Source organism: Pleurodeles waltl, chromosome 2_2 (genome assembly GCF_031143425.1).
Source record: "Pleurodeles waltl isolate 20211129_DDA chromosome 2_2, aPleWal1.hap1.20221129, whole genome shotgun sequence".
Classification (NCBI taxonomy): Eukaryota; Metazoa; Chordata; class Amphibia; order Caudata; family Salamandridae; genus Pleurodeles; species Pleurodeles waltl.
The window spans coordinates 924,009,525-924,027,892 of NC_090439.1; the positions used below are offsets into that span (position 1 = coordinate 924,009,525).

The 18,368-nt window shown below is 42.6% G+C and overlaps 1 protein-coding gene across 2 annotated transcripts in view; it reads right to left on the bottom strand.

Annotated features, from left to right (window-relative positions):
• Positions 1–18,368, bottom strand: part of NUDCD1 (NudC domain containing 1) — a 556,518-nt gene that overhangs the window by 169,507 nt on the left and 368,643 nt on the right. For both annotated transcript variants that reach the window (XM_069220624.1, XM_069220625.1), the window contains exon 7: positions 9,351–9,492. In XM_069220624.1, the coding sequence (XP_069076725.1) occupies positions 9,351–9,492 (142 nt within the window). The remainder of the gene's footprint in view (positions 1–9,350; positions 9,493–18,368) is intronic.

The following is an 18,368-nucleotide window of genomic DNA, read 5'->3' on the forward strand; positions in this document are numbered from 1 at the left end:
CAGCGCACCTCTCTTTACAAATGGTCCAGTACTTAATTCAGCAGCTACCTACCTGGCCATCCAGTGGAGCTGGGCCGCCAGGCTGTATGTCTCAAGATCGGGGGCAGCCAACCCTCTGTCCTGATTTGGCCGTTGCAGCTTTCCTAAGGCTTATCCATATGAGGTCCACAAACAGGGAGTGCATCTCGCTGAATCTGGAGTGGGGAATCACTACGGGGCAAAGTAACAGAACAGCTGGGGCAATGCGATCATCTTAGCAACAGCTATACGCCCCACCACCGAGATAGGAAGAGATGAACGTAAGAGTCCAAGGTCATCCCTCCTGTTCAAACCCTCGCAGTAGGTGTTGTGTACAGTAGCCACACCAAAGCCAGAAGCCTGTCCCCAAGTGGCACAACAAGGCATACAAATAGTCCCAAGCCAGGCTGTTGAATGCCTTTTCAATATCCACTGTCTAAACTGCTGTCTGCTCATCCAGATCAGCAGCAGCAAGCAACAGCATCTCATGTCTGATATCGAACTCTGCAACTCCCTGAAACGAAGTCCGTCTGGTCAGAGTGAATGAGTCCTGGCATGTGGGGTAATGAACACATAGTCAGTATCCTACTCAGCACCGCAGAGTCTACATTAAGCTCAGAGAGGGGATTGTAGGATGCAAACTCCTGCTTAAGCAGAGAGACCAGCAATGTCTCCCTGGTCACGGGACAATACACGGGCAACCCACACTGATTTATACAATTCAGTCTATGAACCAGCAGAGTGATGTAAACCGCACAGAACTCAACCAGCAAGCTACTGAGCTCAGTACTTTACCGCTTGCCATGGCCCGCATTGCAGCAGTAACCTTGATGGAGATGTCTGCTCCCAGGCCTTCTGCGACCTCGGGCTCCACAACCAGTAAAGGTAGAGGTCCCAAAAAATAGGTCCAGGGCGGGAGGAGCCGGCCAGGGCATCTCACATACAACTCTTTGTAATAATTGAAGGCGAGGTAATTTATGTGGATCAGGTCAGCGACCCGCACACCAGCCTCATCTTATACCTCTTCTATGCGGGAGCCCCACATGTTTGGATTCACCAGCCATGCTAGCAGAGCATCAGCGTTGTCACGCTCAGAAATGGCTCTGACCATATACTCTTTGTAATGGAAATATTGCAATTGCTCAACTAGGGCTACTAGGGTATTTTTCCCATAAAATTGTATGTCATGTGCATACGGACCTGCAAAGGTGTGTCATATGCAGACAGATTAGAGAAGCGGAGGCACTCTAGGGTGCGCAGCTGCATCTCCTGTGCCATCACCTCTTCCAGTAATGTTCTTCGCACCCCTTCTGTCCAAGCTATGCAATGCCCTTGAACAACGACTTTAAAGGCCTCCCACTCTGTTAAGTGTGACACTGTAAATTTAGCATTATCAGTAAAGTAGTTTCTAATATCCTCTCTCTCCCAGACTCTCAAACACCTGATCCTCCAGGATTTCACAACAAAAGCGCCAGCTGTGTACATGTGCAAGCAGGTATCCAGGCCAGAACAATCATGAGGGGCTGTGGTCACATAATGCCCAGGCTAAACACTGAGTAAAGCACCTGCGCTTGAACGGCCACAAATCAAAAAACATGTCCAATCTCACATGGAGATCATGAAATGAGAAACAGAAAGAGTAGTCTGTTTCTGCAAGAAGCCATTCCCACCAGAAACCCTCTAGGGCCCATCTATTCATCCAGTACACAACCTTTTTGGAGTATGTTGCACAGGGGAGTCTCCATGGGGTCGATGGGACCTGTCCAAGAAGGGGTCTGAAGTCTCCCCCAGTTCGTTTGTGGCCAGTTAGGAATGGTGAGAAAGCCTTGACAATGTATCCACAAATTTCCTCTGCTCAGTAAAGAGGGAAAATATATTTACTATAATAAGGAGTTTCCCTCTTAGCATTCCACTCTGTATTACATACATTCCCTTCTGTGTCCACCCTCTCCTCCAGCACTTGAAATTGTACCCCTGGGCAGATCCATATTAGCACTCCAAGCTCTGTAGTGATATTTATGTTTTGACCACTGACTCAACGTTGCACTTAGCTTAGCAGCACACCGTCACATTAGTGACCAGCAACTTCATTTTGCCTATTGACTTTATTTTAGCATTAGCCACATCCACGTTAAAAGCTGCAAGTAGTTTTCCACGCTGTCATGTTTTTATTTTTCGTGTTCTTTCCCACCAAGGGCTTAGGCTGATAAGAATGTACTAAGACGGCAGAGAACGCTCTTGTTTTGAATTGGCACCTTGGGATTGTGGCCAAGTCCCTACGTGTTATTTTCAAAGCTGGTCTAAAGCAATCAGCATTTTTTTGAATAAATAAACTTCTGCAGTGAGAGAGGTCCTAGAATTTTCCTCTCTTGTTTGTTCAAAGTATAAGACTCCGAGACCAGATGGACTGGGGACTGAGATTGTGTGCAGATCTCAGGCATACCGAGGCCGCTGGGGTTTGTCATCCTTCCAGTCAGGATAACTGATCTCTCTCTCTCCTCGACTGATTCTGGGGATCTGGCGATCTGATGCTGAATAGGAGGGAGATGAAGCAGTTGTGCCCTTGACTCATGGTGATGCATGTTTTTAATTCATTATTTGCTTTGCATTATGATATAGATACGTATGTTTGCTGTGTATATTGCAATGAAGAATCATTTGTACAGGTTTTCATTTCATTGCTGTGACCATTTTGGAACGTGTGCTTTCAGCATGCTAATCTTCTTTTACCAACCTTACGAAGTGAAATAATAAATGTCTTCTCTGGACTAAGAAGCAAATTCCAGAGATTTATGTCAGTGCATGAGTGTTTCAGCTCTGTCATTAGTGAAGCAAAACACGCGCAAAGGCTGAGTATGTGGTATGTGTGCATTAAGTGTCCCCTCCACTGTTTCTGCAATGCCCTTCCCTCCATGTCAGTGATATGTGTCTTCTGCAGGAGATCACTCTACAGTCAGCCAATGTGTCGGTCATTGCAGCTCAAAAGCCTGGATGGCATGCCTCGATCCCGGAGTGGCCTCCCATGACCAACCCCCCCCCCTCTCGCCACTGTCATTCAGATGTCCCCCACCGACACAAGCAACCAAGTCCTCCCCTCCAGGATAGACAGGAAAGTCCCCTAATCCAAACACTAAAAAATTTGAACCCTAACAGAACGAGACAAAATACAAAAGTACTGTGTATGAGATCACACAGTGAACAGTTGTGGGGTTGTGGTCACCAAGGCATGAAGGCCCCCAGGTCTCCGTCTACCACCCTGACCATGCAAAGATCTGTTGTGCCCAATAGATAAACAGTGAAGACCCTAGATGTCCATACCTAATGTAGTGCAAGCAAAGAGAGACTCGGCAAAGTGAAGTGAAACAAACCCATCATGTGGCAGCCAAATCAAATCAAACCATACCACACCACCCCGCACAACAAAGTTACCAAACAACATTGTCCATAGGTGGTTCAGCACTGTTAGCCAAGATCACCAGCCTCACGAGGAGCGATGTTCGGCATGATGAAGGATTCAGCGTCCCAGTACGAGGCCTGTGAGCCCACACAGTCGTCGAACAAACTGAGCTCAGAGTGGCGATTCACAGCAGCCAGTAAATTTGCAAGGGGAGGGGGTTATACCTGGCTGGGGCCAGGAGCGCTCCTTAGGTTACTCCACTGTTCATGGAGGGAGAAAGTGCCTGGAATTCCTGGGGGGAGGACCCTGCAGAATCATTTACATGCTCCTAGGCACTATCTGTTAGCTGTAGGTAGCCACAGGTTGGATCAATTACAGTGCACTGCACCCCATCATTTCTCCAGGCCAATCCAGGCTGCAAGGCCGGCTGCTACTCCAGTGGCACACCCCCAAGGCCTCACCAGTGCTGCTGCCCCTCCTGCTGTGCCTGTCGCCAGACTCATGGTTGCAGTGCTGGGGCCTCATTCACGCACACTGGTCCCCAATCACCCAGGTATCATAAAGCATGTAGAAGGTGGGCAGGCTGCTCCGCCACTGCACCTCTCCCCTTTGGCCCCCACATTGAAGACCAACCCTCAAAGAGATATTCGGTGAGCCGCAGCTGCCCAGGCTGCCATTTTGTCCAGCTGTGCAGCCTCTCTTCGCCCTCGGGGATCAAGCCCGTCCAAGCTGTCCCTCCCTGGTATTGTCTTCAGCGACACAGAATTCTGGGTGCTGTCTCAGGGTACCCCCTATCTCCTCCCCCGTATTTAGATGGGCACCCTTGGGCCACAATAATGACTGATGGGGCCAGAGTAGTGGCATCATCCAGGGAGCCACCCAACAATGTGTCCTATGCCATCAGCTCCCAAGCAACCCTCTTCCCCACACTATCAGCATCACATGGTGGTTACCTACTTTCAAAAATTAAATACTTATCAATATGAATAACAGCCAATTATGACCAAGTGAGATCTATTACCTACTCACCTAAAATGATTATAACGATCCTGAAGTAATGTATGTGTTTTGCACATACCAATATATCTTCCTACTTCTAAGAGTTAGTTGCATCTATTTCTGAATTGATCTGGGCATATAAGAAACCTAGGTAAGCCGTTTGATTTCTTCAAATTCCCTCGGAAAAGAGAGGATGGAGGATCTTGAATTTCAGGTTTTACAATTAGGTAGCACTTGCTAACCAACTGGCAAAGCTAGAACAAGATGATATCTACTATCTTATGTATCAATATATATTTCTCCACTCTGTACCCATTCTTTTTGTTCAATTTTTCAAAATCCAAATAGACACTAAAAACATGCTTAATTTAAGGTAGTATGCTGGCTTTGGTCTGGCAAGACATCTGCAGATTCTTGAAAGTTCAGATACTGCATGGATATCAACAATTATGGAACACCACCTTGCTGCCTGAAACTTGTAGGATACACAATTGCTCCATTAGGGTCAATTCAAATGTAAAATGTTTGCATCAAGTATATTCTCAAGGTTCGATAAAATCCTTCCCTGATATCACCTCCAAATGTGATATCTCACAGTTGGAGTTCTAGAAGTATTTGCAGATTAGAGAAATACTGGTTCAAATAGTACTAAAACAGAACCCGATTCACTGCCAAAAAACTGCTCAATGCTGCTTCTGCAAATATTAAAATAAGCTCTTTTTCCAAGCATGTTTTTATGTGGCACAGAGAGCTATACAATGGTCAAATTGGTTGGGTTTGGATATAATCGAAGAGATGTTCCAACAACCTCTGAAACAGACATACAACTACAGCCATTGTCAAATTTAGAACACAACATTACTGTAATTTGAACAATTTTCACATTACTCTGAATAAAATTAGAGGCCAGCTTCACCAGCTGAGCGGCTCATGTACATATGTTTGCTTAATGTCCAGAGATCAGATCATACTAGGCGTAGCTTTGGAAAGAATATCTGTGATGGCTTATTATTCATTAGCATACAACACCCAATTACGTATTATCAGCATAACATCCAAAGTTAAATCCAACTTTTTCTTGCTGTTCTGATTGCACGCCCGCAGCTAGCCTCTAATCACCTTTTGACATGTTACACCACAGCATGCAAAAATATCGAGGCCATCCTCTGTTGGAGAATAGATGTTATATGTCGCTCTAAATGAGGTGATGATGCTGAAAATAATGGAGATTAATGAAACTTAGGAAAAGGATATGGGTCCAGTGGAAGGTGGGTCCTGTCAACACAATCTTAAATGTGGAAAAACAAAATTGGCTACCTATGTAATGGAGGCTGGTTATATAAGATATTTCACTGAACTAAAGCATTTAAAATGGAAATACTTTCATGGAGGGCTGGAATAAGTAGTTTTCAGATGTTCGATTACCATTAATGAAGCCTAAAGGAAGGTTGCTCTACATTGCTCTTTCACTCATCCAGCTCTTTCAAAGGGTGGTGGTTTCAACAATGAAGAGTGAAATGAAGAAATTAAAAAAATGCATATGCCTTTTGCGTTTGCAATCATTCAACTGAGTAGAGTGGATTTATGTTGTGAGTTTCAATTCCACAATTAATTTGCAGCTGCATTAATGTCTTCAATAAAAATATTACACTATATAAACAAAGTGTACCATTATGAGAATAAGATCTTAATGGAGGTGCTTGGCAGGCCTATCTGATTCTTGACCAACTTGTTTTGAAGAACTAGGATTGTTTAGAAGTGATCTCATTTGTAGTGTAGGTATCTGTTTGATGAAGCTTCTTTAGTCCATAGCACCATGATGCAAGTGTGGTACTTTAAAGTCACTGGAATCTGCTTAGCACAGCAGGCCTTATGACCTGATTTAATAGTGCATTTTTAGAAAATACATTCCTGCTGAATGTGGTGTCTTTTGCAGCTGACAGGTAACTGATGTTAGAACCAGAACAGAATCTGGTGTAAACAGGTTATCTAGTCCCAGAGAAAGTCTTTCAAAACACTTCTAGTACTTTGTGCATTGCTCTTACATATATAGGTTAGACTTGAATTTTTAAATGTAATCTGCTACAGACCAAATTTTCACACCCTATCTTCTGATATTCCAGACCTTCACCACTGATCTTGATATGGGTGGCCTTCGGAACAGGAGGGAAATGTCCACAGTACTATGGAATAAACTTCAAACCTGCTGCTTGTTCAGTGGGCGCCATCTCGAACTTACAGATGCCCCTCTACATATAACTGCCTAAATACCAGACTTTGTGTTGGCAACCAAATTTGAGGATCTGCAGAGACAAACTGACTCTCAAAGAACAAGAAGACTGGCAAATGTACACACTGCTGCCCACACATTGGAAAGAAGGGAAAGTATTTCCAATCCAACAATTCAACCCCTACTGTGAACATGTTAGAAAATAGTTTTGCTCTAAGCTTGCAATATTAACCATTGTTTTTCCATGTACATTTACTCTTCCAAAATACAGAACGTCATTTACAGTAATTAAAATTTGTAACTGAATATCAAACTTGAATGTACAGATACTGTGTCATTTCATCAAGATGGTAATACTTATAAGAGACTAAACATTTTGGATAGCTAGGTTTCATCTACATATTTTATTAACCTGACTTAAATTGTGAAATTCTCCTCCTATAAATGAGGAAAGAAAATTTAATTCGGGTCAGAAGATGCTCCCAATTACTGTTCATCAATTTTTTCTGGAGAAGAGGATTGAGAGCTACACAGAGCAAGAGGAATAGCAGAGAGTGACATAGCATTAATTTCATGGCCGCCGTATAAACGGGAGACTGACAGAAACGTGGACGGTCTGGTTTATATAACTGTGGGGGAGAGATCAGTAGACTGCTGCAACCACTACATACTGTCTAACAGCAGATAACATGCAATAATAGTACTGGATTTACCACTGTTAGAAAAGATGATGACCTACAGCCCCAACAAAACACAAATTATTCTAAACGCGGTGGCCATCAGAAGATAGTCCGCGAAGATTTTAATTACTTTGTACCCCAAGTGCACAACCTTCAGGGCACAAATTTTACTTTATTACGGAATTGTTCAGCTCTGCATGACCCGAGGTCACCCAAGCACAAAAAACTCCCTCTTGCCACATTTTGCTGGACAGCTGTATCCCACAAAGGCGTTCTTCTTCTGTCTGGGACATCTATCAATGTAGGAAGAAGATCTGGCAGGTCTGTGAGGAATTTTTGATTCATTAGCATGGGGCCTCATTTAACTTTTGAGGTGCTTGCTAGTGATAGGGTTTTCAGGTGACTGTTTATCTAACAATAGCTACGAGGCCGAAGTTGCACATACTTAATTGTTGCAACCAAATTTGTAATTTTCGCTGGGGAAAACTGAAAGGGGCACGTTTTTTGACTGACTAAAATGAACTCCTAATTGATATGTATATTCTAGTTTCAGTTGGATTTGTTTCGAACACGTTTTCATCCAAGGCTCTAGCAAACTATTTTAACCTACCTTGAGGCTTCAGAACAAGTCTGAAGATCTGTCTCAGCAGCAATGTTAACAAGACATGGCAAAGTCAATATACTTAAAATTTCTATTGTGTACTGATGGCTTTGTTAATGCTTGCTTGTGAACTGTGGAGCATGCTCAGACAAAAACTGAAAAATGGATGCTGCAGAAAATAAAGCAATCTATTTCCTATGGAATCCATTTATCAAATGCGTTTGTCCCCATTATACAAATAAGCACTGGCAACAAAGTTGGCACCTTCTATATTGGAGTTTCCAACCTTTTCTGTAGCGAGAACTACTTCTAATCAGTGCCAATTATCTTAGATTCTGAAGGCTGAACAACTTGCGCATTGTTACCAGGCACCCCTACACCCAGCTTCCTCACTTTAAACCTAATGTCTGTAGAGCCAGATTAGTACGGTTTGAAAAAAATACTTTGATTATGGGGATTATGACAGGGTTGCCGTGTGTGTGTATGAGAGCACAGGGTTTGGGGATGTATGAACATGCGTGTGTATGAATGACCGAGAGTTTGTGTTGTATATACTTTTTTCACCATACGTAGCACAGTTACATATATAGCACAAACATACAGCCATTTTGTTTTTTAAACGGGAGAAAATTCAAATGCAGAAACGTTCTGCAAACATATTCAAAATATAGAACATTTTTCTGCCCTTTAAATTTCTCCCATTTAAAAAAAATATTTTTTCAGTTATACATATGGCACAATATCTATTGGCCACTGGCAGCAAGAGGCCTGCTTTTTGTAAATGTGACACTTTGAAGTAGGAGAAAATTAAAATGAAGAAATAACTTAATCATTAAGGTAACTTTACATTTGAATGTTCTCCCATTTAACAGAATCCAGAAACATAATTTGCTTATTACACTCCAATACTGAGTTGACAAGGACTTTTATTTAAGAGTTAAGTACTTCAGTGTGTCAGTTCTACACCTCTCTGCCCCAGCTCCAACCTGGGTCATAAATCTGATTGAGCACTGCTCAATATCAGGCCCTGCTCTCTGCAACTTGAGGGTAATGATCTAAAATAAACAAACCCTTCCCTTAACTTTAAATGGAAAATGTGACCCTGTGCTTAGATAAAAATAAACTCAAGGCTATGTTCTACTCTGAAGTTGTCTGGGAGCTACTGGGAGCTCGGGATCGGATGGAGCCACCTGGAAATGCCTGAAGGAACAGATCGAAAGCACTTTTCTCCATATATAATTTTAAAGATTACACAAAAGCCCTGTCAGACAACAAACATGTCTCTGGTTAAAGTTTAAACCAGATGATAGTTATCAAAAACAAAATAATTCTGATCAATTTTGTGTAACCTTGTGTATCCTTTGATAGCTGATTCAAGAAGCTCATTTGTAATCTTTGCTAACAGTAACTTGATTAATGACCTACCAAGTCTTCAGAGGTGAGATGCATCAGACGGTCAGCAATTGCAGCGGACTGATCTGGATCCAGAACATATTCTCCTCGTTTGTCACCAATAATTACCTCTGGCCACATCAAACTTTCTTTTTTCACCAATGTAATCTCAAGACTAAATAATAAAGAGGAGAATTTCAAAATGTTTACTTATCCATTTTAACTGTTGTCTCTAATCTTGAAGAACATCTCATGAGTATTATGGGAATAAAGCAACCTTTGTAAATAGAGGAACAAAATAAGCATTAATCTAGCAGGAGGCTCAAGTACGGTGTTTATTATGAAGACAAAGCATTGCTTCTAATTCCTCTAAAAAAATAAACAAGCCATTGCTCCTTCAGCATTGAAGAAGGTAATCAGAAAGAAAAGGTTCCAAAACTCAGATGCAGTTAAACTATATATATATATATATGCACAAAAAAAAAGATGTTACCTACCTCTTGATTCGAAAATCATAAAGTGTTGCTGTGAAGCCATTAGGTAGTCATTTAGAAGAGGACTGACATTTTCAGGAAACTCAATGTATATGTTAGCCTTAAAATGAAATCGTTACTAGGTCTAGCTTAACAGCACTTTTGTTGCTAGATCTTATGTGATTACTTAAAAACAAGCTTTCAGGAGTATTACAGAAGAGGGGTTTTGGCTCCGCCCACATGTTGGTGACATGTGTACAGCATTTGATTGGGCATAAGTTGTGTGCTTCTGCCAAAAGAGTGCTTGACTTGCTCTTCAATCAGTTAAGAAAAGGTATTCCTATCGCTGCTGCGTTCAAGCATAATAATAAAGCAGAATGCAAGGGGAAACCCTCCTTCAGACTCTAGTGCTATTGGATACGATAGACTTCTCGTTTAGTGTGTGGACATAATAACAGTGCACATTACCTACAGTGTGCATAATGTATGCCTATCAGGCTAACCCTACTTGATTAGAACATGATTCTCTTTATTGAAGATGGCTGGAAGTCAATGTCATGACCATCAAGTCATCCAGTGAGAAGAATTACATTATTTTAAAATTTGAGCTTCCTAATATTAATAATGATAACAAACTCCGCCTTAGCTCGGTGGTGTGGTCCCTCTTTCAACCGCCTGGCCCCTTCTCACCAGTTCAGATTGACAGGCAAATCTCACTTTATTGCCATCATGTGCCACCTCCTTCACCAACTAGGCCCCTCCATGCCACTGTTGAGCACTGGGTGGGTCTCTGTTGTGTCACCTCCTTTCTCCACCTGTTCGTTCTTCACTAGAGCACACAGCAATACATTTGAGGGAAGTCTCTCACTGAGGTAGATAATGTGGCCTCAAGATCAAAGCTGCCTAATTGGGACATGGGTAACCAGGTTTGAGTCCTGATGTCGGCTCTACATCATGTGATTCTGGGCAAATCACTTAATCTCCCAAGTGGATACTGATGGCTATCAGTGAGGAGTGGAAAGACGAGGCACACAGCGGTATAATGTGCAGTATTTTCTTTGTGTTGCCCAAATAAAGCAACCATGCCAAGAGATAGAAAAAAAAACATAATAATTATAATAATCTGTGTCATGTTCACTCATATGAAACTAAAACTATTTAACAACACATTTTTCTTTGCAGTTTTACATAGTGTAAGCTGGGCTCAAGGTATTAGAGTACTTTACATGAGCACCGGATTACATTACATAAGGTCAAAATAAATCTGACATTGTGTACTGTATTCCGGTGCTCATGAATTGTACTTTAAGGTACTTAGACCAAGAAGCACTATATAAAACTGCTAAAACAAACTGAATAAAACAACCGAATGTGTTGCTAAAATAAATATTCTGAGCTTCATATGGTTTAAAATGGCAAATATTTTTTGTGCAGCCATTCCTTAGTCATGACATGTTCGTTTTAGAACACACAGAAAATACTTAACATTATGCTACCATGCTCCCCCTCCTTTCAGTCCTCTTGCTGACACAAACAGGAATAAAGTGAAAACATGGCATAACAAAAATCCTCAACCAATTTAGATAAACAGAGTACATTTTAATAAATAAAATTACATCAAGACAAATTAAATCCAATCAGTAGAACTGGAGTTATGAATTTTCAATTTTCTTAGTGCAAAATAGCACCTTAAGGATCAAAGCCCCAACCACAAGTATCTGGTTGCGGGAGACCGGAGCAAAGTCAAAAGTTAAGGCTGACTGGGATGGCGCGCAGGTCAGATGCACAAGGCAGATTGGGCATGGTCTCAATTTACCTTTGGACTTTTGAAGAAAGGTTCCTGAGAAGGTATAGTCCCGCAGGATAGGGCAGCAGGTGGTGTCTAAGAAGGAGAAGTCCTCATCGGGGAGCCACTAGCAGAGGTAGCAGTGAAGATTTTTATCTATGAACTGTGTCACTTTGTTGGAATTCAAAAATCTACAGCAGGATGAAGCTGTAAGCTGTATCTAACGAGTGCTCCACGCGGCTGGATACCTTCGTCAATAGGTCCTGCTGAACAGAATTTGCTGTTGCCTGGAAGAACGTAGCAGGAGCTACATCAAAGTCAGGACTAGCAGTGATGCAGCTTGGGGAGATCGGCTGACAGGTAGGTCATGGTCTTCTGCTGGTTCTCACAGCTCTTTTTGGTGTAAACTTTCTAAGTCCAATGTTTTAAGGTTAGGCAGGAGAAGCACCTTTAAAACTACTTCCAAGGGTACCGGGCCTGGGTGGCACCACCTGGGGAAGTTAGGACGCACTCCAGAAAGCGTGAGGTTTAGGCCTCTGCAGCTTGCTATGTTCCGGTAGCTCACACAAGAGACCAGCTAACTAGCCGTTTGAGGCACTTTTGGTGTTCCTGGGTTCAAGGAGAAGGTCAATTTGTTGTTTAAACAGAAAGTCAGGCTTTCAAGCAGCAGGGCAGCCCTCTGGGAGCCCAGGCAGTTCTTCTGAAGTCTTCCACAGGTTCAGAAGAGCACTGAAGTGGTGTTCTAAAGGTGCATTATTTATACCTAGTGTCAGCTTATGCAGTGGAGGAACATTCTAGGCTACCCCCACCTTTGGTTCTGGAATGTTTTTCCCTTCCCCTGCTAAGGCTCCATAAAGTCTGAGGTGACAAAAGGCTAGTCTCACGTTCCATTGTGTATGCTGGAGGCAAGCCCCTTTGAAATGTAAGTGGCTCTGGGATCAACTCTGCTGCCGTTCATTCTGCCTGCACTGTGTATCACTGTTTGACAAGAACACACAAACCCCCAAGAGCAGAACCATTCAAAGTCATGTGACCCAGGACACTGGCAGCACCAACTATCTTGCAGTGGCATTTTTATAACCGTGGCTCAAAATCTGACTATTAATCAACTTTCAACCAAGAATAACCATGTTCATTCAGACTGCAGGTGTCAGGAGTTTACTCAGAAAAATAGATGTGTTTCAGCCATCTCCGCGGCCCTATTTGTCCGATTCAGTTTATGTATATTATGTAATGGTCTCCTCAGAGTATGAGCTGGTTTTTGTCATCATTTTGCCCACTTGGGCTGTATGAAATGTACTATGCATTTGTTATGAAATTATACATATGATTTCGGTGTATGCAATCTTGGTACAGTAATTGCCCACTTGGGCTGTATATAATTTACCATGTGTTTATAATGAAATTACACTAATGTTTCTTGTGAATGCAATATTGGGTACAGTAACTGCCCACTTGGGCGATTAGATCTATATATACTGAATCTTATATACATTAAAGTATATTATGTAACTTTCTGCACCTTGCTCCAACTGTAACATGTATATATTTAATTACTTACCTAGTTTTATGTAATTGTTTTGTAATTTCATTGTTTTTTTCATTACATGCTCTATTTTTAATCATATGTAATTTATCCACTTTAAGATGGTGCTGATTATTTGGGATTACATTGAGACTTTCTTTGCTGTTTATTCTTTGTATACAAACGGTGTTCTAAGGCTGCGGAGACGGCGGAAATGCATTTGTTTTTCCGAGTAAACTTTTGACACCTGCAGCAGTTAAAAAAACAAAAGGTGGTCAAGGCCACGGAGATGGCCGATACACGTCTGTTTTTCTGAGTAAACTCCTGATACCTGCAGTCTGAGTGAGCATGGTTATTCTTGGTTGAGGGTTGATGGATTTTGGCACCGAGCTCTGCAGACACACGCTCCACTCCCCACAGGTACCGGGCTCCTCTTGTGGAAAATCTGGCTTTAGCAGTAAAGAGGTGTCAGACCTGGCATCATTAGGTTGGTCTTACCCCAAACTGTTTGCCTTTACCTCCGGTTTTGTTTCTGTACCTTTTGGTGTTGTCCTTAGGACTCTGAGCACTTTACCACTGCTAACCAGTGCTAAAGAAAGTGCATGTGGTTCTCCTCTAAAACATGGTAACATTGGTGTATCTGCAATTAGCACTTTTAATTTAAATGTAAGTTCCATATAAAGTGGTATAGCATATATCCAGTGTTAGACCTGGCGTCCTTAGAACAGTCTCCCCGGTCTTTTTTGTCTCTGGTTCTCATGTTTTGACTGTGTGCTGGATTTTGCTTGTTTTGGTACTCTGGGCACTTTGCCACTGCTGACCAGTTCTAAGGTCCAAGTGCGCCTTGTGTAAATTGTATGTGTAATTGGCTTTTCTATGATTGGCATATTTGATTTACTAGTAAGTCCCTAGTAAAGTGCACTAGATGTGCCGAAAGGCCTGTAAATCAAATGCTACTACTGGGCCTTCAGCACTGATTTTGCCACCCACATGAGTAGCCCTGTAAATATGGCACAGACTTGCCACTGCAGTGTTTGTGTGTGCAGTTTTGAACTACCAATTCAACATGCACGTGTAGCCACTTGCCAGGCCCAAACCTTCCCTTTTTATATATGTAAGGAACCCCTAAGGGAGGCCCTAGGTAGCTCAATGGGCAGGGTGCAGTGTATGTTAAGGGTAGGACATGTGCTGGTGTGTTTTGCATGTCCTAACAGTAAAATACTGCCAAATTTGTTTTTCACTGTTGCAAGGCCTATCTCTCTCATAGGCTAACATGGGGGCTACCTTTAAATAAAGTTTAAGTGCCGTTTCCTTTTGGGAGCAGATGGAGATGTGGAGTTTGGGGTCTCTGAACTCACAATTTAAAAATACATATTTTGGTAAAGTTGGTTTTTACATTGTCCGTTTGAAAATGCCAATTTTAGAAAGTGTGCATTTTCTTGCTTAAACCATTCTGTGACTCTGCCTGCTTGTGTATTCCCTGTCTGGGTCAGACTGACAGTTGGGCTGTTTTTGAATCTCCACTAGACAGTGACACAAAGGGAGCTGGGTTGTAGCCTGCATATCCTGATGGACCATCTGGGCTAGAGTGGACAGAGGAGCAGACACTTATACCTGAGCGGGCTGGTAGGAGTCTGGAGCCAGGCGTGGGCAAGGCAGGATCTTGAGAACAGCAGAGACTTTCCTTTGAAGCTTGACAACTTCAAAGCCAGAAATAGGTATAAGTAGTGGACCCAAACCACCTAGATTTTTAGATTACTTCTGGACTCAAGAGAAACCTCTGACAAGGAGAAGAGCTGAAGAGCTGGAGGAGGAGTACTGCCCCTTTGCCTGTGACTGTGCTTTGCTGGTTTAGCCTGCAGTTGCTGCTTCTGCCAAAAAGGACAAAGACTGGACTTTGTGGTATATTCCTGCTTGTGAAGGGTCTCCAAGGACTTGGACTGAGTTTGACATCTGTTTTGAAGTCTCAGGGCCATCAAAGACATTCTCTTCCTGCATCTGGACTCTCTGCTGAGACTCCTACCCAGCCAAGTGGTGCCCACTCAGGATCCGTGCAGGGAAAAATTTGATGCATCACTTGCCTGTAAAACAACAAAGCACATGCATCGCGGCTGGGATATCAACACATCACCTGCATCGCGGCTGGAGAAACGACGCAACACCCACTTGTGGCTGATGAAATCGACGCAAGCCCCATGCAGTGAGGTTCCTCATCACCGCAGCAGGATTACACACACAGTGTCGCTGGTTGTCAAAGATGACGTGAATCTGCCCGGATCCGAGGTGCCTGTCCAGAAATCGATGCATCGGTCTCTTGCAAGAGAAGAAAAGACACATCGCCTATCTGACTGGAGAGGAAATGACGCACGGCCTCACTTGCTAGTAATGAATCGGCACATTGCTGACTTTTTCGATGCACGCTCGCCTGTGCAGCTTTATTTTTGACACAAACCAGGTACTTTGTGTAACATCAACACATCCATTGTTTTCTAAGAAGCAAGACTCTCTTTAAATTAAGGTTTCATACTTTAACTTGTGTATGTTGGGTTTTTGTTGTTTTGGTCTTGTTTGAATTAGATAAATATTGGCTATTTTACTAAGCTGGTGTGGTGTGCCTCTTGTAGTGTTTTTACTGTATTACTGTGTGTTTTATTACAAATATTTTACACATCGCCTTTGAGATAAGCCTGACTGCTTGTGCCAAGCTACCAAGGGGGTGAGCAGAGGTTATCTTAAGTGTGTATCTCCATTGCCTTCACTATAGTGAGGGTCCCTGCTTAGACGTCGTGCATACTGACTGCCAACCAGAGACTCCATTTCTAACACCCAAGGTCTGTAAATAGAATGCTACTAGTGTGCCTGTAGCACTGATTGTGCCACACACTTAAATGGGCGTGTAAATATGTATCCGACCTTCCACTGCAGAGCCAGTCTTTCCGACAGTTTTTTTTACTTCAGTTCTTTCCAGTCAGATACGTTCTATGACTGACACTCTGCCACTCCATCTGACAAGCCTGATGGGGTTGCAAATGCCTGGGACGTGTAGCACATTAACCTGATTTACAGGAGGTGTGGATGTGGGCCCAAAATATGGGGCAGTCGCTATTTATTGGCGGTTTTTTAGAACAAACAATTAGTGGAAGAACTATATAAGTAGTTACATTTGGGAAGTTATTGTGTCTTATGTTTTACTGGCGATGTGGTGCCAAGTAATGTGAATTATTGAGGAATTTGAAAATGGAAGGAAAAAGAAAGACACATTGTTATTCATATATTAAGAGATGTTGAGCACAGGAGAGAAACACGGAGTTTGATTTTGGGTGTTGCAATTGGGCCTGATGAGATACTGCAAGTGATAATGAATTCAAGCCCTGAACAAGCGGCATTCCGTCGAGAAACATGTGTTGGCTGGAAGCTCTATGTTTTAAAGCAATCAATAACAATTAACAACCTTACAGGAGAAGCTGGAAATGTAGATTTTGTGCATTCAGAGATGGACGTATAAAAAATGTGTTTCAATGGGCTTGTATTATCAATACACATGGTTGTTTGAATGTTTTGAATAAAGGTCTTGGATTTGATATACTGTTTGAGGTCCAGGTATTTAATGAGCTGGTGAAGTTTCAACATGTATAAGGCTCCCTACGAAATCTTAGTGTAATGTTAATATATCAACTGGGTAGGCGCCAGTTTTTTAGGGCAGCTTGCGCGGAGCTTCCTCTATCTTTGCCTAAACTTTGAAAAAACATATCTTCAATACAGGTCTGGCTTGGGATAGGTGACAGCTACACTTGTACATTCCCTACGGACACCCACAACACAGAATACTCAATTACATTTGTATGCATCTGCATACTGACGGGTCTTCCAGGGGAGGTTAGGAATGGCAAACATTTACACCTCAAAGGGTAGTGACTAGAGTCCTCACAAAGAGGCTGATTACCTCCTGCTGATAGTCTGGAGTCAGGACTTACTGGAAAGGGGTACCTGTGCACTTCACAAGAACTCTTTGTAGTCATCCCATATATCAAAGGCACTTTCTAGTAGAAATAATGGGTCCCTGACCCACTCAAATCAGTACACTTCTAGACTCCAGGAAACACTGCTGGAGTAAAGGCTGCTGTGTGCCAGGATTGCCAAGCAGCCAGGATTGACTGCTCTCGGGAACTGCAGGCCCGCTTTGCTGTGCTGCCCTGCTGCCTGTTGATCTCTGTCTTGTAGCCCAAGACTCTAAACCCAGAGTGGCTTCTACTTTCCTTTGCCACTCGCTACTTTCAATCTCAACCTGTGCAGCTTTACCAGACTTCGCAGCTAGCATATGTGAACTGCCGGAGCAGTGCTACTTTCCACCAACCTGAGCGGCCCTGCCAAACTTTGCCATTTGTACCTATGAACCATCCAGAGCGGCCCTGCTTTCCTTTGCCGCTCGCTTCTTTCAGTCACCTTGAGTGGCTTTGCCCAGCTTAGCTGCACCCTGCTCCCCAAGAGAAGCCCAAGCAGGGTAGTACCGGAGTCCATCAAAGCATAGCTCACCCGTGCTGAGGATTCCCCCGCACCACCCATTTGATCTCTGCATTTGTTCAACAATTTTGCTTTATTTTTTAAGTCTGCAGAGCAAATATTTATGATTTCGATCTGTATCGTGCTGATCTTAAAATTAACCAGATAAACAAGCTTTATTTTTCTGCATTCATGTGGAGTAATTTTCTGTAGTATATGTCCTGATGTTGTTGTGTGCGTCGCACAGGTACTTTACACACTGCCTTTTAGGTTAGGCCTGCCTGCTCTATGCCAAGGTACAAGATGGAGAGCACAGGGTAATTCAGGTCATGTCATTGGCTTGACCTGATTAGGATTGTGGTCCTGACTTGGAAAGAGTGCATACCTCTGCCAACTAGAGACCCAATTTCAAATAAGAGGTTTTTAAATTACAATTTAATTTCCACCCAAATGTGATATTTCTGCCTGCTGCTAACTAAAGGTTAGTACTTACTGAACGTAATAAGGTAACCCAAAGTTACCCAATGAGAGAGATAGCCCTTGCAATAGTTAAAAACCAATTTAAGAGTTTTTCACTAGAAGAAAATGTAAAAAAAATTATACATATATCCTTCTTTTTAAATACACTGCACCCTGTCATATGGGCCTTTAGGGCCTACCTTAGGGGTGGTGTATGTGTACTAAACACAAAGGTTTAGTATGGCCAAATGTTTGTTTTGCAAGGTTGAAATAGTTTAAAAAACTGCATGGCATGCTGCAGTGGCAGG